Source organism: Protobothrops mucrosquamatus, unplaced genomic scaffold (assembly GCF_001527695.2).
Source record: "Protobothrops mucrosquamatus isolate PMUCROS unplaced genomic scaffold, P.Mucros_1.0 scaffold880, whole genome shotgun sequence".
Taxonomy (NCBI): Eukaryota; Metazoa; Chordata; class Lepidosauria; order Squamata; family Viperidae; genus Protobothrops; species Protobothrops mucrosquamatus.
The window spans coordinates 124,571-144,421 of NW_015387134.1; the positions used below are offsets into that span (position 1 = coordinate 124,571).

Sequence of the window (19,851 nt, forward strand, 5' to 3'; positions counted from 1 at the left end):
GAAAAAACATATGGTCCTTAAGCAGTTCTTAAAAGGAGGCAAACACAACCTCAGATAAACCACAACACATGACATATTACACCATGTCGTCGTTTATTTTACAAAAAGAAAGCCAAAATGGAGAAGCCATGTGTGAAAAACTAAGTATATACCCTTACTGCTTCCATAGATATGAAGAGGCTAAGTAGCAGCCAATTGATCAATTGAATGAATGGCTGTAAGTTGAGGACTATCTGTATTGATGTTTTTGAATGGCAGCTGCTCAAGAGTTTTATGAGATGGGCGGCTACTGGTATATTAAATGTTTTAAATAAATACATGTTCTGAAAGTGTGTAAAAAATTCAGGGACTATTGTGATTAAGTGTGCCATTGCCTTCCCGCCATTGCTGAAAGCACAGGTCCGGTTTCAGTCCAAGGGAACATTCCTATGAACCAAGGAGAGCAAAACCGCTTATGTAGTTGATAGAAGGCTAATCACTCCTTAGGATTCTCTAACATTGTAATAAATACATTGAATGTTGAATAACAGTACCGATGTCTTAATTTCAGCCCTGCGATTGTTGGCGCCCTGCTATCGCATTTCCAGTAGATTGGCGAAATTAAAAAAAACAAACTCGAGAAACTTCTTTCTTTTGGCTTCTGAGGACAGAATGTCGGAACTGAGCGACGAAGCCAGCGAGACGGAGCTCTTGAATCGCAGCCTAACCATGTGGCACGGAGAGGGCCAGGCGGCTAGTCGCCAAGAATTAGACATACCTTTGGACCTCCACACAGCAGCTTCCATAGGCCAGTATGAGGTGGTGAAGGACAGTATTGAACGGTAAGTGGGAGGGAACGTAGTCTGGATTCCCAGGAGGGAGAGGCTGCATTCCAGGGGAGCAAGAGACAACTCGGGGCAGAGAGTTTGTGTGAGAGAAAGAGGGTGAAGACAGCTCCTCCCTAATAGTTCCCAGAGCATATGCTTGATGTGGGTGGTAGCTTGCTTTAGTTTGGCAAGATTCAATCTATAGATGAGAAACAATAAAAAAAATCACAAGTTGGAAGATCACATCTTGTCTCTCTTGGTTTTTGGAGCTTGATGGTAAGAGAATATCTTAACAGGAACCTCCCACTGTCAGTAATTTTATGAAAGTAATAGGGATGGGGGGGGGGGTTTAACATTCCAAAATGGTGTTTTTCACATCCAGTCTAAAATGGGAGACTCCATGCTGCCACCTCATTTGCCTGCATTGCTCCGTTTCGATAATTCAGACAAGCCAGTTTGTTCTAGTGGTTAAGGTATCAGTCTAAAAACTGGGAGAAAATGAATTCTAGTCCCACTTTAGGCGTGAAAGTCAGCTGGGTGATTTTGAGCCAATCACCCAGGAGACAGTGAGTTCTAGTCCCGCCTTAGGCACGAAAGCCTTAGGCTGGGTGACTTTGAACCTGGCACTCACTCTCAGACCAACGCACCTCACAGTGTTGTAGGAAAAATAGGAAGAAAGAGTATGGGTACACATTTGCCATCTTGAGTTGCTTTTAAAAATAACAAAAGCAGCATACCAATAGATCAAACAATTCTGCGCTGTGTGAAATTAGTGGCAGCCCAAAACAGGCCTTCAAGAAAATCAGAGGAAATGCCGAGAGCAGTATACAGTACTTCACAAGCATAAGAAGAGCATTTCCAGGCCCATCTCGCCCGCTATTTTTGTTTCCGTGGCAACCGATCCCCTGTCAAAATTAAGCAGACAAGCACAGCTGGCCCCCCTTCTCTCATCTTCTGCAGCAAGCCATCTTGAGAAATTTGCTCCCAAAGGGCAAAATGGACGCAGTGAGATTAAAAGGATTTTGCTGACCTGAAAAGTCTTCCACCTTTGGGGAAATCTCACATGCTGTGTACCTTCCAGAGGGGAGAAGGACTTGAATCGGCCGAACCGCGGTGGCTGGACTCCACTGATGTACGCCTCCTATATTGGTTACGACACCGTGGTGCGCCTGCTGCTACAAGCTGGAGCAAGCGTGAATATGTCAACCCCAGAAGGACAGACCCCGCTGATGTTGGCAGCCAGCTGTGGGAACGAATGTGTGGCTGCTTTTTTGCTTCAGGTGGGTGAGCTTTGGAACGGCTGTCAAAATGTTAAACCAGCCATGCAGTCTAAATAGGGCAAGTGCCACTCCTGATTAGCTTTTGGTTTTGATAAAAGCTAGCCCGGTTCAGAAACAAGGTCAAATCTGTGGCGACTACAACACAGAAAGATGTGCTCAAAATAACTAACCAAACAGAATGGGATTTGTTTATTAAACAGATTTACAGAGCCGCCCAGCTCACACACAGGTGAACTCTGGGCAGCTTACGATTTTTTTAAAATCCATCATCGAATAATCCATCTCCTTCCAATTCCCCACCCCATCCTTTGGCAACAACACCACAATCCAGTCAGCCATTTGATCAGCTCCATCTCCATCCAGACCCATGGACAAAACCATGTTTTTAGGGCCTTCCAGAAAAACAACAGGGTGGGGACCAGTCATCCCTTGAGGGGGAATGATGTTTGGTAAAGGGGCCACCACTGAGAAGACCCTTTTTGTGTGTGGTCTCACCAGATGAGACCTGTACCCTATCTTCTCATCCTGACGGGCCAGGTAGTTGTTAGGGGAGAGGCAGTCCTTCAAGAAGCCCGGCCACCAGCCATGCAGGAGTGTCTCAGAGAGCCTGGGAAAATGGAAAAAGGAGCTGGAATGTTGTAAGAAGATGTAGGGCCAGAACAGAAAAGATTCCTGAGTCCAAGGGATTAGGGAAGGAGGGGAACGTGAGAAAGAGTGAGTAACATCACCCTAATTATGCTAGGGCCAGGGGTAGGCAACCTTGGCTCTTTTATGACTGGTGGACTTCAACTCCCAGAATTCCTGAGCCAGCCATGCTGAGGGGAAAGGGAGAGGTTTCCAAGCTGAGCCATGCTGGCTCAGGAATTCTGGGAGTTGAAGTCCACGAGTCATCAAAGAGCCAAGGTTGCCTGCCCCTGCGCTAGGCATACGTTGACCTGGAGAATTGCTTTAGTAGACTGTCAAAATTCTATTACGCTACTAGCCAGAAAGTACGTTTCAGAAATCGAAATGGTTCTTGCTTCCTGAGTCGGCCTGGTTTGATACCCACGTTGGCTGGACATTGGCTGGAGTCTGGAAATGTCAGGAAGGCAGCTTGAACAGGCCTACTTTTCAGCGAGGTAATCCTGTGATGTTATCACAAACATTCCCTTTCTCTGAAGCGAGGTGCTGAGTTGGAGACGAAAGACGTCCACGGCTGGACCGCCCTGTTTCACTGCACCAGTGCTGGCCATCAGCAAATGGTGAAGTTCTTACTGGACAGTGGAGCCAACGCCAACTGCAGGTAGGAGAAAATAATAATAATAATAATAATAATAATAATAATAATAATAATAATAATAATATAATGTTGGAAGGGACCTTGGATGTCATCTAGTCCAGCCCCCTGGCTGTCTAGTCTCTTCTTAAAAGCTTCCAGTGTTGTAGCATTCACCGCTTCTGGAGCCAGGTTGTTCCACTGGTTAATTGTTGTCACTGTCAGGAAGTTTCTCCTTGGTTCTAGGTTGCTTCTCTCCTTGATTAGTTTCCCTCCGTTGCTTCTTGTCCTGCCTTCAGGGGCTTTGGAGAATAGCTTGACTCCCTCTTTGGGGCAGCCCCTGAGATATTGGAACACTGCTATCATGTCCTCCCTCATCCTTCTCTTCATTAAACTAGACATACCCAATTCCAGCAACTGTTCCTTATATGTTTTAGCCTCCAGTCCCCTAATCATCTTTGTTGCCAAATATAATACAGGTCATGCTCAACTTACAACAGGTTTTTTTTAGTGACCATTCAAAGCTACAGCAGCACTGAAAAATGTGACTTACGACTGTTTTCTCCACTTACCACCGTCGCAGCATCGCCAGGGTCACGTGATCCAAGATTTACAATCCATGTTACAAAGATGTGGGGAAAAACAGGAGGTGGGAGAGTTATATCTGTCACCTTTCGCTGTATAAAAATAAATAAATTCAGTGGCCCAGAAAGTAAACTTGAGACTGTGCCTCCTGTTTTCATGGAGGCCATTAGAAAATGCTAGAAAGAAGAGTAAATTTTCGTGGTTGCCAACTCCTTAGGTAAATTACTGTTCCAAAGTCGCACAGTTGAGCTGGCTGACTTTGTGGAAGTTACTTAGGAGCCTTTTGAAATGAAGAGCAGAATTCAGATCCTTAAATAAACATGGTTTACCTCGGAATGTGAGATCATATGAAATCTGTGTTTTGGGGGATAATTCCCTCTTGTCTTAATTCTATGCATTCGTAACCAGCGTGACTTTGCCTCGTCGTTAATCGTGCCAATCTTGACTTGAGCTTTAACTTTCTCTTATGCCAGGGAACCCCTCTGTGGATGCTCCCCTCTGATGGAAGCAGCGGCATCTGGCCATGAGATCATTGTCCAGTATCTTCTCAGCCATGTGAGTGACCCTTGATTTCCAGGAAAATCCAGAGTGCTTTGCCTGCCACCCAGCCTTTATTGAACAGTGGTGGTGTATACATCACGCTCAGCCATAATGTGCTGTTTTGTTTTGGGCTGAGCACGGTGTGTGAATAAAGCTCTTACAACTCAGGTTAATTTTCAGAAGCTTTTCACAATAAATGCTTAATCTCCCGGTGATTGCAATGGGAGCATGGACGCAGAAAAGCTTTACGTTAGGAGCACCCAGTTAGTTTCGGTGTCTAATTGCTGTGGGTTCCTTTTCTACTGGACTGATTGAAAGGCGGTGTGTCTTCCCGCAGGGTGTGAAAGTGGACATAAGGGACAGCACGGGGGCCACCGCACGGACTTTGGCCATGAAATATGGACACATGAAGATTGTGGGGCTGATAGACTTACATACGGCTCCCGTGCCCAAAGTCTTCCGCAGAGGCACAGGTGAGTAAAAGGCTGAAATGTCTTGGGGAAAGAATCTGATTGAAAAGCAAGCCCAGGTTGATAACAGTGAATGGAAATCTACCCTTTGAGCTCAGCCCAGCCAGGAAACAGATTCAAGAATGACTAGAACGCTAATCAAAGTTTTGATTAGAGATAATGGACTAGACCAGGGGTAGGCAACCGTGGGTCTTTTATGACTCATGGACTTCAACTCCCAGAATTCCTGAGCCAGCCATGCTGAGGGGAAAGGGAGAGGTTTCCAAGCTGAGCCATGCTGGCTCAGGAATTCTGGGAGTTGAAGTCCACGAGTCATAAAAAACCCAAGGTTGCCTACCCCTGGACTAGACAGCTTTATAAGAGATTGGAAACCGTTTGTGGACTTTCTACGCGCTAAATATAATAACATGGTTACATGTTATTGAAGATTGGTGTAATGTTTAGCTCAACCTGTTGACTGCTTTTTCTTCTTTTACGTGTGTGTGTGTGTGTTAGCTCAACCTGTTGACTGCTTTTTCTTCTTTTACGTGTGTATATGTGTGTGTAAAAGGGAAGAGAATTTACTGCTTTTTTTTTCTTTCAGCACCCAGCCAGCTACATGTTAAAAGTTAATTTTTTTGCACACTATTTTTTCCTTTGTTGTTGTTGTTAGAGTTGAATGTACGCTTTTGTTTTATTTTGTTTGTTTTGTATTTTATCTTTTATTGATAAGATATTTTTTTAAAAAGAATGACTAAAAACTCTACTTCGTTGAAATAAGCTAATGGAATAACTACGACCATGACAAAGATCAAGAAGGGACTCCGTGATGCGAACAGAGAGAGGCTGGGTGATTCCTCCAGATCAGGGGTAGGCAACCTCGGCTCTTTTATGACTCGTGGACTTCAACTCCCAGAATTCCTGAGCCAGCATAGCTGGCTCAGGAATTCTGGGAGTTGAAGTCCACGAGCCATAAAAGAGCCGAGGTTGCCTACCCCTGCTCCAGATCCTTCTCTCATGACAAAAATGCTTGCCTATAAATGTTTAGACTCTTAAGTTCCCTGCTTGTACTTTTGGACACTCAGGAAATTATGAAGATCTGAGCTCCTCAGATGAGTCTTACTGCGCTCCCCAAAGGCAAAGGCCTGCCCGTAAATCCAGGGGACCCAGCATTCACGAAGGGCCTCATGCTTTGGCCAAGATCACAGCGGTCAGAACTGGAGGGAAGAGTCGGTTGCATCATGGTGAGTTCAGGTTTTACCTCCTCTGCATTAGAATCTGCCTAGATGGCTGCCACCACTACAGTCCTTACATCTTTACAGCTGTGGTGGTGCAGTGGTTAGAATGCAATATTCCAGGCTAGCTCACTGCCAGGAGTTCGATCCTGACCGGCTCAAGATCGACTCAGCCTTCCATCCTTCCGAGGTCAGTAAAATGAGGACCCAGATTGTTGGGAGGCAATATGCTGATTCTGTAAGCCGCTTAGAGGGGGCTGTAAAGCACTGTGAAGCGGTATATAAGTCTAAGTGCTATTGCTTGCGAAGGAAGGAAGGAAGGAAGGAAGGAAGGAAGGAAGGAAGGAAGGAAGGAAGGAAGGAAGGAAGGAAGGAAGGAAGCCGTAGTGGCGCAGTTGTTACAATGCAGGCTGACTCTGCTCACTACCAGGAGTTCAATCCTGACCGGTTCAAGGTTGACTCAGCCTTCCGTCCTTCCGAGGTCAGTAAAATGAGGATCCAGATTGTTGGGGGCAACAGGCTGACTGTAAGCCACTTAGAGGGGGCTTTAAAACACTGTGAGGTGGTATATAAGTCTAAGTGCTATTGCTTGTGAAGGGAAGGAAGGAAGGAAGGAGGAAGGAAGGAAGGAAGGAAGGAAGGAAGGAAGGAAGGAAGGAAGGAAGGAAGCTGTAGTAGCGCAGTTGTTATAATGCAGTCTGACTCTGCTCACTGCCAGCTGTTCGATCCTGACTGGCTCAAGGTGGACTCAGCCTTCCATCTTTCCAAAGTGGGTAAAATGGGGACCCAGGTTGTTGGGGGCAAATATGCTGACTCTGTAAACCGCTTAGAGAGAGCTGTAAAGCACTATGAGGTGGTATATATGTCTAATTGCTATTGCTGTACTAAGTTAATATTGAGGGACACAGGGAAGGAGGGAGGGCTATCCTGCTGTCATGAGCTCCTAAAGAGATTTTTAAAAAAATAACATTCTTCATAATCATTTCCCAAGATCCAGTTTTTTACCCTTCTAGAGAATCTGATAACTCTTCCCTTCTGTAAGGTACTTAACCCACTGGCCATTTTCCATTGTCCTGAAAGTAACTTGAGTGAAGTCCTGGATTCGCTCATTCTGAAAGTCTTTATTGGAAGGATGTCCAACCTTGGCAACTTTTAAGACTTATGGACTTCCAACTCCCAGGATTCCCCAGCCCCTAGCATACAGTGTTGCATGCTGCCTCTTGTTAGCTTTTGGGAGTCTTGGAGACCTTCTGAGGCCAAAGCAGAATAAAAATGATTCCGTAAACAAGGTCTGTCCGCTTGTGACATTTACAAGATCCATATTGCTCAGCTTTCAGGACTTCCCGTTCCTTGGTTCACCTCCCTTCCTTTTACTGTCCCTTCCTTTTCCACACAGAGCAGGTCCCACCAGAAGGCTACGTCACCTTTAAAGATGATGGAAGCGGCTTGGAGGGAGGTGACCTTCGGTACCGCGATGTCATCTCCCCCATTAACGACCAAGATGTGGAAAGCAGTAGCAGTCGAGGTACCCTGTGCTTTCTTTGGATGGATAGACTGACCGTCTTAAGATTCCTCTCAAAGCCTTCCCAGGCAGACGGAGCTGTTTTTAAATACAGGACTGTTTTGTTGCAGTGACATTTATGTGGCTCCAGAATAAGTAATCTAAAGATGAATTAGGCTTCTTTGTTTCTGTTCTCTGTCGAGCTAAGGGGCTTTGGGGTATGTTGCTTACTGGCAGATGTTATAATAGGATTATGAGATTTTTGTGTTTGTTGAGCTGAAGCAAAATAATCGTTTTCCTGCTCCTGGAATTAGATTGTGATCTGTTACCAACACTGCCTATATTGGCTTTCTGTTCAATCCACAATCCCTCTCCCTCCCTCCTTTTGTCCCTCGCTCCCTCTCTCTCCTTCCCTCCATCTCCCTTCTCTCTCTGTCTCTAACTCAAGATAATGAGCATCCATAATGCACCTTACTCTTCCTATTTTCCCCACAACAACAACCTTGTGAGGTGAGTTGGGCTGAGAGAAAGGGACTGGCCCAAAGTCACCTATCTGGTTTTCAAGCCTATGGCAGGACTAGAACTCACCATCTCCTAATGATTGTCCCAAAGTCACACAGCTGGCCTTCATGCCTATGGCAGGACTAGAACTCACCGTCTCCTAATGATTGGCCCAAAGTCACCCAGCTGGCCTTCGTGCCTATGGCAGGACTAGAACTCACCGTCTCCTAATGATTGGCCCAAAGTCACCCAACTGGCCTTCATACCTAAGACAGGACTAGAACTCACCGTCTCCCGGTTTGTAGGCCAGCACCTTAAGCAGTAGACCAAACTGGTTCAGTTTGCTTTTCGAATCTTAGGAATGACTGTGACCTTATAGCTCTTAGATAATCTAATTGTGACATTTCTTTTGCTTCTCTCATTCCCTGTTTTATAACATCTCACCTGTTGAAAAGCCGGAGAACTTGGAAGTTGTTATTTGCATCTCTTAATAAAACCTGTAACCTGGCAATGCGCTTTGAAATTTAATCTGAAGCCCTATGAAAAAGGGACGAGACACTTTTGTATGCCTAACTCGGCGCAATTTGCATCTGGCGAATAAATCGAAATGCACCAGGATGCCAACATCCACGATTTTTCCGAATACTGTGGCGTAGTTCATAGTTCATCAAAGATAGAACACTGACTTAAAATAGAGAGATTTGCCCCTCGTTTTGTCAGTCAGTATCTGAATATATAAAGATTGCCGCTCTATTGGATCTGAAATGGTCTTTTTCTCTCACTTCTCACCATTTCAGAAGAGAATTCCTTCTTCACAAACGACCTGGGCATTATCCAGACCAGCAGCAGCAGTGAAGGCCTGGCCAGAACTGTGGGGATCAGCAGCGAGGGCTCCTTAGAGAGCAATGAGGTAGAGAACTTGCAACACGTGCGCGGTCGTACGTGGACTTGGGAGCTAAGCAGAACTTGCAACACGTGCGCGGTCGTACGTGGACTTGGGAGCTAAGCAGAACTGGGCCTGTTTAGTACTCGGGTGAGGGACCACCAGAAGAGAACAGCACTAGAATGGAAAGACCATTTCCATCTTAGTTGCCAAGGAAACTGCGTGTGTCTGTGTCCATGTAGCTACCGGGAACTGAGCTTGACTTAAAGGTGTCTTAAGCAGAAGTGGAAAACCCCTGAGCAGGGGGTTGGACTAGATGACCTTCAAGGTCCCTTCCAACTTTACTATTATTATTATTATTATTATTATTATTATTATTATTATTATTATTATTATTATTATATACATATTCTTGGTGTGGAAGAGATGAATAACAGAAAAAGGGTCCTTGGAGGTCTTCTAGTCCAACCCTCTGCTCAAGCAGGAGCCCCTACACCATTTCAGACAAGTGGTTGTCCAGTCTCTTAAAAACCTCCAGTGTTGGAGCACCCACAACTTCTGGAGGCAAGCCGTTCCACGGCCAGGAAATTTCTCCTTAGTTCTAAGTTGCTTCTCTCCTTGATTAGTTTCCATCCATGGCTTGTTTTTCTGACTTCAGGTGCTTTAGAGAATAGGTTGACCTTCCCCCCTCTTCTTTGTAGCAGCCCCTCAAATACTGGAATACAGGTTGTCCCAGACTTAACAACAGTTTGCTTAGTGACCGTTTGAAGTTACAACGGTACTGAAAAAAATGACTTATGACCCGTTTTTTACACTTACGACCGTTGCAGCATCCCCAGGGTCCTGTGATTTACATTTGGATGCTTGACATCTGACTCACCTTTATGATGGCTGCAGTGTCCCGGGGTCAGGTGATTCCCCTTTTGCAGCCTTCTGGGGAAAGCCAGATGTCAAGACTGCTAACATCGGATGTTCTTGCTTGCCATATATGAAGAAGCAAACATGTTTTATTTAGCCTGCATATCACTTCTAAAGTTAAAGCAGACAATGTTAGCACAGCGGGTGGGAAAGTATGATAGTTAACCACAACAATATTTCAGTACAGCATTGCCAAGGTCAGCTGTAACCAGAGGAGTTACGGGAGGGACAGTTCACACTTCAAACTAATTGGAGAACGTGATTGATGACTGTAAAATGAAGGAGCGAGTTATGCTTTGTTACGGGTGATTGGAGGTGGGAGGATTCAGTTTTTGGCTTCATTATGTAGGTGCTGAAGCTATGTAGCAATAAAAGGATTCTTTAAGGTAAATAAAGCCTCAAAGTTCTTTGAAAAGCTGCTTCGGAACCATGACACCAGATTCCTTCCACAACCGTGTTACTAACTTAACAACTGCAGTGATTTGCTTAACAAATGTGGCAAGAAAAAGCGTAAAATGGGGCATAGCTCGCTTAACAAATTTCTCACTTAGCAGCGTAAATGTTGGGCTCAACTGTGGTCGTAAGTGGAGGATTACTCATCCCTAGTGCCTCTTTTCATTAAACTAGGTAGCTTTAAGCATTCTGAGGCTGAAGCTGCTTCTCAAGAAGAAATATGATGCTTTTTCTACACATGATAATAAAAAAAGGGACGACGTCTGGAGCTCCTGAAGTTGTTAACAATTGACCTTTGTTAACGGAGGAGGTCCTGTCATCTTAATCTTTTAACACACCTGGGTTTTGCGGCTTTCGCTGGCCTGATCCCCTGTCCTCCTTTCTCAACGTCTGCAGGACTCTGACCACGCAGCCAAATCCTCCAGCCGAAAACATCCCAAGAGTTCTACCAAAGGCAAGAATCGCTATGGCAACAGTGACGCTCACTGGCCTTGGAAAGCCAAAGCATCTGCTCAACACTGTGGCCCATCTAATGACGAGACCGCCTCCTGTTCTGGACCACAGGTAACTCTCAAGACCGGCAAGGTAATACGGGAAAGAAGAACCATTTTGGATTTCTGGAGCGTTCTTTATTGGTAGTTGGGTGTTGGAGGGGGAATTTTGAGAACCTGCCAAAACAATTCTCCATGTCAGGGTAGGCCGAGAACATTTTTCTCAACCTTGGAGGCTTTAAGGTGGTGTGGACTTCAGCTCCCAGAATTCCCCAACTATCATGCTGACTGGGGAATTCTGGGAGTTGGGTGTTGCCAGAGAATCTTGATGACCTGCCCAAATAATTGTCCATGTCAAGATATACCTAGAACTCCCCTTAATTACTTTAGGTCAATGGTCCTCAGCCTTGGCAATTTTAAGGTGTATGGACTTCAACTGCCAGAATTCTGATGCTGGCTAGGGAATTCTGGGAGTTGAAGTCCACAAATCCTAAAGTTGCCACGGTTGAGGACCGTTGACCTAAAGTAATTAAGGGGAGTTATTCAGAGTCATTTTTCTCATACTTCCTCCCTCCCCTGAACTGAGGATTCTGTCCCTGTAACAGTTCTCCCTCCCACATGTTCCCATAGTCTACTTGACATTCCATCACAAAACTCACAACGCTACAGAAGTTCGATCCCCAAGGGCCGGCCAGAGAGAAAAGGCAATCCATCCTACGGAGTGGTTACAACGGCCTTGTTGCTGGTCGGCTCTCCCTGAAGTTGCTCTTGTGCGCTTGTAACTAGACCCAGGTGCAGATGTGGCTGCCACATCCAGTTTTTGCCAGCAGTTTCCTGAAAGAAACTGTCTCAATTCTTCTCACTGTATCCCTGTAGAGTAGAATATCCTGAACAAGAGTTACGAGCTAAAGCTTGCTCAGAGAATATTAGACATTTGAGTAGTGGGGTTGGAGTTACTTCCACCACATCACCCCTTTCTCAGCTTGAGGATGGTTCTGCCTTTCAGGTGGTATTGACTTTATGCAGAAGCTGATGGGAATGGTGTGGTTTTTGTCAATAGAGCTGGAACAGAGAACGGTGCAAGTCTTTTTTCCTTGAGTTTTAACACAGCTTCCTGACGATCTATTTGCTTCCCCTGGGCTGTAGGATCTGGCCACCTTCCTGGACCAGATTGGCTGCCTGAAGTACTTGCAGGTCTTTGAGGAGCAAGACATTGACCTCCGCATCTTCCTAACTTTAACGGAGACTGACCTAAAAGAGATCGGCATCACGTAAGCAGATTTCTATGCTGAGTTCTGGACCCAGAACCATGCAGCTTTCATACCAGATAGCCTATCGCTCAGCGCTTCACATCTTCTGTTTTGGCCCTGAATGTTCCTTACCGATAGAGAGTCTGGTTGCATTCATTTTTTTTAAAAAAAAGGGGGGGTAGTGCATTTGACTTAATATGTCACTGAATGCAGCAACCTTCTGGACACGCTTGGTGCCAAGTGGCTGTCAAGCATCGAAACATTTATTCTGCTTCAGCCAATTTTAATTCTCAGCTTGCCAATAGTCACAGAGGGGAGGGAGGATGTTTGGAGTACTGAAGCCACTGTGAGCGGCCTGGCATGCAACCCAAGGTCATTGGAGAAACCGTTGCCTGGGAATTGAATCTTTTATCATAAAAATGGCCAGAAGAGTAATTGGACAATTATCTTTCTGGCGCCATATTGCCAGAGCTGGTTTTCCATTCATTAGTGCCGGTATGTTGTACTCAATAAAGTTTTGCATTAGAGATTGGAATGTCTCTGCTGTGCTTACTTTGTTGGGATCATCAGCCGGAGCTTTGACACTGGTCTTTGTGGGAGCATGTTCTCCAATATTTTTCTGATTATTTCTTCCTCTGATGGTAGTCCTTCATTCTTCCAATATTGCGCAAAGATTATTCTCGCTGCTGTGGCGAGGTGTAAAATCAAATATAGGCTTTGCTGATTAATCTTTTCCGGCATTATACCTAATAAGAAAAGTTCAGGTTTTAAAATCAACGTGTTCACCTAATATTTTTTCTAACCGCGCATGTATCTTTTCCCAATAAGCCTTTGCTTTGCCACATGTCCACCAAATGTGGGATGCGCAGAGGTGGACAGATTAACCATGAGACTGAAAGATAAAGAAGACACAGATTACTACCAAACTTGGGACTTATTTTATAGTTGGCTAGAGGAAAGAATGAAGGATTAGGAATTGAATACGTGTTAGCATAGCTGAGCTCAGACTGCTCGTTGGTTGAAAAATTAACATATGTATGTAAAAGAAAATCAATAAAATCTGTACTTAAAAAAAAGTACGTTCTCCAATAGCCACTCTGCTTGCAAACCTCTCCGAGGGGAGCTTTCCTTCTGATTCCTGGTTACTTTCCCCGGTAGGCTCTTTGGACCAAAGAGGAAGATGACCTCGGCCATTGCGCGGTGGCACAGTAGTGCCCGACCCCTGAGCGATGCTCTTGAGCTGGCCTATGCCGACCGACTGGAAGCCGAAATGCAAGAATTGGCCATTCAGCTTCACAAGGTGAAAGACCAAAATCTTTGAGCGCCTTAGGGAGAAGATGATGCTCTGTTGCACCCCAGTTGCGAGGCGTACGTGTCAGTTGGGGGCCTCATTGGTTTAAGTCCCTGAAGTACCAGGAGAGGGAGGTTGAACTACCGGTCCTTTCGTTCTTTTTCTCTTCAAATCCGAGGAAGTCCAGCAGATGAAAAGATTAGCTTGAGGAGTGAAAGCTGTGGTTGGATGAAAAACACTAGACTCTGGTCTTTTCTCTCTCTTTGCTTGCAGAGGTGTGAGGAACTCAAAGGGCTGAAAGGACAGGTAAGCCAAGAGCAGGAGCTGCGAGCGGTGGTCGAGAGTTGCCTGATGGAGCAGGACGTGGCCTGGAGCAGTGCCCAGGCTCAACTCCAAGAAGTCCAGGCCTTCACCAGAAATGCTGGGATCCTCCTGGAACAGATGCGGTGAGTGAACCTCCAAGAGGTCAGAAATGGCCATCACAGAATCCCCAGGATTCTGCAGCTGTTAGTAAAGACATGTGGGTTGCCGAGCACTTGAATTCTGATCACACGACCCTGGGGAATGCTGCAATGGTCATAAATGCGAGGACCAGTCGTGAGTCACTGCTTTCAGTGTCATCGTAATATCAAATGGTGGTTAAATGAATGGTTGTAAGTCGAGGACTACCTGTAATCCTTCCACGAGGATTTCTTGTGCTGCTCTGCCTCTCTGTGTGTGATTTCCTTCCACAGTAACCTCTTGATGTTCTGATTTCCTTTCAGGGCCTGCCAGGCAGAGCTGGATTCCCGGATCAACTGGGAGCAGGCAGCTGGCCAGAGACCGGAGATCAGAGCACAGCTAGGAGCCAGTAAGTGGGATGCTCAGTCCATGACCAAGAGGGTGTCTTCACCCTTTTTTCTCTCACACATACCATGTTTCCCTGAAAGTAAGGCCTACACCAACAATAAGCCCTGGCTTGATTTTGGGGGGTGGGCTTAATATAAGCCCTATCCCCAAAATAAGCCTTAGTTTTGGGGCGAGGCACAAACCTAAAAATCAAACTATGGGGGGTTGGAGCTGCCCTATGTGCCCCACACCCACTTACCTGGCAACCAGGCCTATCCTTGCAGGCCCACTTCTTCTTCTGAGGCCTCTTCCGCAGCCAGGCCTACATTTCTCAGTCACAGGGCTTTCCGGAAGGTTTCTGCAGCCAAGAACCAAGCTATGGATCCAATCCAAGATTTCAGTTCTGCAAGATTTCAGCAGCCAAGCACCAAGCTGTGGATTGAATCCATAGTTCAGTACTCGGCTGCTTAGACCTTCTGGAAAGGCTTGACTGCAAAATTCAGGCCCAAATGCAGCTGCAGAACTTGGCCCCAGAAGAAGTGGACTGGCTGGGTGAGGCTGTCGATGCTGGAGGTGAGGTAAGGCCTGTCCCGAAAATAACACCTGGTGCCTCTTTTGAAGGGAAAAAAAAATAAGACCTTGTCTTATTTTCGGAGAAACACGGTAGTATTTGGGCTAGGTTGCCTCTTACTCCTGTGTAATCCACCCCATCCTTCCTGAGAATACACTTCCTGCCTACATTCCCTCACATCTTGGAACCAGCTTTCCCTCTTTCCTATTCATTCTAATATTTTCCTACTTTTCTTGGGGCAAACCGGCTGAATTGTTTAATTTTTCTTTTTCCCCCTTTAAAATAAAGGCACGGCTCTGCTTTGACTGAAATCGGGGAAGGTGCTACTTTCACGCCCATCTCATCTATAGGACAATGCTAGCTTGAATTAATGCCGCCAATTTCTTTCTTGTTCCTAGGCCCCGAAGGATGGTCACCTACCTTGAAGGCCCTTAGCCTGCCTGAGCTGTCAGCTCTTCTGCAGGAGTGTGTGGGAGAAATGGGTAAGGTTCACACAGGCTGTTGAGAACGTGTCTTCTCCTTAATCTGGTCAAAATGACCGCAGCAGCCTGACACACCCAACGGGTTGCTATCAAAGGGAAATCGATGTTGGAGAAGAGCAGGCAGAGTTGGGAGGGCAGAGCTAAATGTGTCATCAGCTTAGAATCCTTACATTGCCGCAAACGATCCAAGCTCAATCCTCCTTGAATTCTTTTGACCCTATTCGGGCACCGGTTCAGATTTGAACTTCAGTTGGCTAGATTCTTGCTTATAGGCTTGAGCAATAAATCCTTCTAAATTGCAAGTTAACATGTGGTCCTGAACCTTTGCACCTGACCATAGTGGAATAAAGCAGGGATCTCCAACCCCTGGTCCATGAACCGGCACTAGGCCACGCCGACAAGCAAAGCCCCATCCGCGGGATGCAGGCAGCGTGCGAACCCACGCCCCCTTTGGTCCGTGGAAAAACCTCTCTCCACGGAACCGGTTCCTGGTACCTAAAGAGTTGGGGGGAGCACGCTGGAATAAAAGACAACTTCCCAGAGTTAGCTTACTTGCCTGTCATACTGGAGTTTTTTTCTGTTTCCCGACACTTGTGATAACTCAGCTGCTCTGTCTGTCTAGGGACAACTCTCTGTTCTGTCAACCATAATCTTGAGAGGCTACAACGTCCGGAGAAGGGCAAGGCTGTCCGCAAACAGCCCTAGCAGAAGAGGAAGGTAAGCGAGGAGCAAATAGCCCCCGAGGCTGAGAGGTGAAGTTGGCGTGTAAAAAATTGTGGTCTTCAAGACCAAGAGAATGCCTTGGGGACACTTGGTTGGCCCTTCTGGGAAACAAGAAGCCAGACCAGAGACTGTCATCCAGAAGGTGTTTTACATCTACTGTACGTACTACAGGTAGTCCTTAACTTACGGCCACAATTGAGTCCAAAATTTCTGTTGTGAAGTGAGACATTTGTTAAGTGAACCTGGTCCCGTTTGACGACCTTTCTTGCCACAGTTGCTAAGTGAGTCACTGCAGTTGATAAGTTAGTAAAGCTGGTCGTTAAGCGGATCTGGCTTCCCCACTGATTTTGCTCGTCAGAAGTTCGCAAAATCCGTTCCTTCCTTCCATTCTGTTTCGGGAAGGAAATGCCTCTGAAACAATGACCCAAAAGCTCATGGGTTGTCTAGCTAGTTATTAGATCAACTTTCCGTACGTTGGGTTTCTGCATCACACCAAGCCATCTGGGGCTTGTTTGTGGTTCAGCCCCATGCGTGAATCCCCGTTTATGCATTGGAGAACTGGGGTCTTGATGTGATGTGAGCGCCCAGCTCCAGAGGCTGCTCGGCCTTGTAAAGTGTCTGTCCCAAGCCAGCAGTGTTGTTGGCTTCGGTCCCTAAAAGTTGGCTGAAGCCATGTCTCATGTTGCAGAGATGCTGACGTTGGGTGATCATTCCACCCTGAAGCTGTGTTTGCCTGCAAGAGTGAGCGAGTGCAAGTGACGGATCGGCTGCGCGGGCCATCTCCGGTGAGGGCCTCGGAAAACGCGGCCGCCGTTGGTGACGAATGAGGGCAGATCTGCTGGATGGCACACCTGCTGTGCTGAAAGAGGAACGTGGGTCTGAATCTGCAAAGCCAGAAGAGTGGTGAGCACGCAAGCTCTCTAAAGCTTGGAAGTGCCAAGCAAGCAAGTTCACATGTGCCTTGTTGTGGAAGATACGTATGCTTGCTGTCTCTTTAATATAATCAAGCAAGCCTTGTTGATATCAACATCTAAGGTGCTTCTTCCTCCATCTCTGTGTCCACAACAGGAAACATAATGACAGCAAAACTCTGAGCCTAAGGACTTCATCCTCTTTTGACCTAGAAGCCGAAAGAGTTTGCAATTCACCCCTCCCAAGAATTTTATTCTTTCTTTTCTCCTCCAATCAAATGTGATTTGTTTGAAAAATGGAAATGCTTATTTTTTTTTTAGCAGGAACAAAGTGTTATCTTTTTGGGTTCTTTTAACACACAATTTCAGATTATAGTCTCACACTTGACAATATGAGGTGGCTCCCATTAGCAAAACTGGGGTTGTAAAATCTTCAGGCAGAAGAGTTCTGAAGAGCCAGATTGAACACTTGAACAATATGATAGTTATCCCAAGATGATGGACGTTGTAAGATGATCTTGAGATTCAAAGCAGAAGGTTCTCTAGGTCCATCTAGAAGTCAACGGTGATGGTCCTGCAAGTTTTGAAAAAGCTGCATCTTCTAGAACCTGTCTGTGATTGTTGAAGAGCTGATGAGAGGGAATGAAAAAGTGCCTTTTCATTAATCTGTTTCTTATTGATAGGCACATCTCACTATACCTTGTATTTGCCAGAGATGTCAAAAATGTAGATTACAGAACTCAATGAAACTAGTTCTCCTTCAAAATGAATTCCCCAGAACTGGTTTAGTTGCCATCAGCAACAAGCTTTTGTGTGCTATTCCTTGACATGTTCAAGCAGTGCAAAAAGATCAGCAAGACTTTAGAAAGATGCTCTGTTTGGTCAGAAAACTGATGCTGCCAAAGAATGTTTATTGATTGGACCTCCTTCTCTGTTTCACCCCATGATCACGTGAGTATTTGTAAAGCTCCAGGGTTCACGGCTGCTAACACTCGTAGTTAAAGCGAGTTGGGTGTCAAACGTATTATTTTCCAGTGCACACCATAAGCCTACTCCGCAGAAGCGGTACAATATTTTAAAGAATGTACTTCCTTTTTTAATTTTGTTATAGTCTGGTTTCTCTTCAGATCGTATACTGTACATCTTTTGTCTTTTATTAAAGATTGTGATTTTTTTTTATTGTATCTGGCAAGGCGAGATAGACCTTTATGAAACAGAAACCAATTTAAACCTCGGGCATGGCTGTACTATTTCCAACTGGAGAAGGAACTCGAAAGATTACCTGTTTTTTACCTGCTTACTCTTCCTTGTCCATCTGGTGTCTCCTGGAGGTTTCAAAATGACCTCGGAACCAACGTAGATGGTAATCACGATGTACATTGTGAACTGAAATGGGTGGAAGGCACCAGATTGGAGAAAGATGGAGGCAAGATTTCTAGCTAGGATATTTTTTCTCTCTCCTGTTATGCCAGCTACTCTTATATGTGCAGGGACTGTTTTGTAGCAAAGATAGTTCAGTCATAATATGCTTAATTGTAGACTGACTTCTTCTTTTTCTTTTTTTTTGCTTGTGAAAACCAGACCTCTGGCTATTTATAGCAACGTAGAATAAGAATTGCAATCTATTTTTGATATACTGAAGTAGACACTTTTTGAATAAAACAATGATACTGTAAAGATCAAAATGCATGATTTAGAGCAATCTTATCCTGTCTTGTGGCCTCCAGCTCTGTTAACCATCTTCTTCTTGTGCCATATCCGTTATCGGACGTTGGCGATCATGTTGGCGATCCTGTTTTTATCAGCAGCCGCACGAAAAAGTGCTGTTAACCATGCTTAAGGGGAAATTTATCCTCTCTTCAAAAACATCTGGAAGGGGCCATATATAGACACTCTGCTGGCCTCTTATTGCAGTGAAACCAAAGTACACTGGAAGGTGAAATAACAGGAGTTGTAATCAGGACACCAAATTTGGACAGTGTGCCATAGGGTGTGTTGCACAGAGAGTTTGGGGTTTTAAATTGCTGGACACCTCTGTGTCAAGTGTTGGTTGTTTCTTTTTGGGGTTTCTTTTTGGCAAAGCCAACATTCGCTACCACTGTGAATAAGTCACAACAAGGCTTAAGGTGTTCAAGATGCTGCTTAGTTATGGGCAGTTCTGCAAGTTTGCCTCCAAGCCCAGGAAGGGATTTCACACAATATATTTCATTGACAGACCTGACCAGCTGATTACTCCAGGATGCAACTCTTTTGCTGGAAAAATATTTATTTACACTCTTTTTAATACAGGTACAAAGGTCTGTAAGCACCAACATCTTTTTAAATCTAAAGGAACATGCCAGGCCGGGCTAAGCTTACATGAAGTGCTATTTTCCTAACATTTGTCAGGATTCAGTATCGTCATGAGTGCTTTTTTTGAAATTCCCAAATAGTTTCATTCCTATTGGCCATCCTCTTTTCCCAGAACCTAGACTGAGGCTGGGTTTTTTTCTGGGAAAATCATGCATTTCAATTTTTTTTTTTTTAAAAAAAAATATTGATTCAGGTTTGCCTTTTTTAATACGGAATGGTGAGTATGGTTCTTTCTTGCTGTGCTGGCTTAAAAAACCACAATTTCCATCCTCTTTTGGAAAATTGGGCACCATGGCTGTCCAATACTGGTATCCTTTTTAAATAGGAGACGGGGAATTTTTAACTCTAAACCCTTCTGTACACCATTCCTTCATAAAACACCCCTTTCTGCATTTTATCCAAGGCTGAATGTGCTTCTTTCAGCAATCATGATGCCACTTAATGTATCTAAAAAAAAGGGGGGGGGGAATGGAGAAAACTGTTGAGCCTGTGAATCACAAAAAGTCCTTAAACGTTTTTCAAACCATCTCCCAGTTATGTGGTATT

The 19,851-nt window shown here is 45.1% G+C and overlaps 1 protein-coding gene across 1 annotated transcript; it reads left to right on the forward strand.

Moving 5' to 3' along the window:
- The first annotated feature begins 651 nt into the window (after positions 1–651).
- Positions 652–16,024, forward strand: ANKS3 (ankyrin repeat and sterile alpha motif domain containing 3). The gene is made up of 15 exons (XM_015819271.1): positions 652–821; positions 1,888–2,086; positions 3,247–3,368; positions 4,400–4,481; positions 4,804–4,939; positions 6,001–6,159; positions 7,547–7,675; positions 8,950–9,062; positions 10,803–10,970; positions 12,044–12,168; positions 13,306–13,447; positions 13,712–13,884; positions 14,203–14,288; positions 15,236–15,319; positions 15,942–16,024. Exons 1-15 carry the CDS (start codon positions 652–654, stop codon positions 16,022–16,024), a joined length of 1,971 nt encoding a protein of 656 aa, XP_015674757.1.
- The last annotated feature ends 3,827 nt before the right edge of the window (positions 16,025–19,851 follow it).

What these genes read in the sequence shown, in the direction of transcription:
- ANKS3 (XM_015819271.1), top strand. Translation starts at nt 652, where the DNA reads ATGTCGGAACTGAGCGACGAAGCCAGCGAGACGGAGCTCTTGAATCGC. An exon ending in CAGAGCACAGCTAGGAGCCA is followed by an intron (nt 14,289 to 15,235) that starts GTAAGTGGGATG and finishes TCTTGTTCCTAG; the next exon opens with GCCCCGAAGGATGGTCACCT. An exon ending in GGAGTGTGTGGGAGAAATGG is followed by an intron (nt 15,320 to 15,941) that starts GTAAGGTTCACA and finishes CTGTCTGTCTAG; the next exon opens with GGACAACTCTCTGTTCTGTC.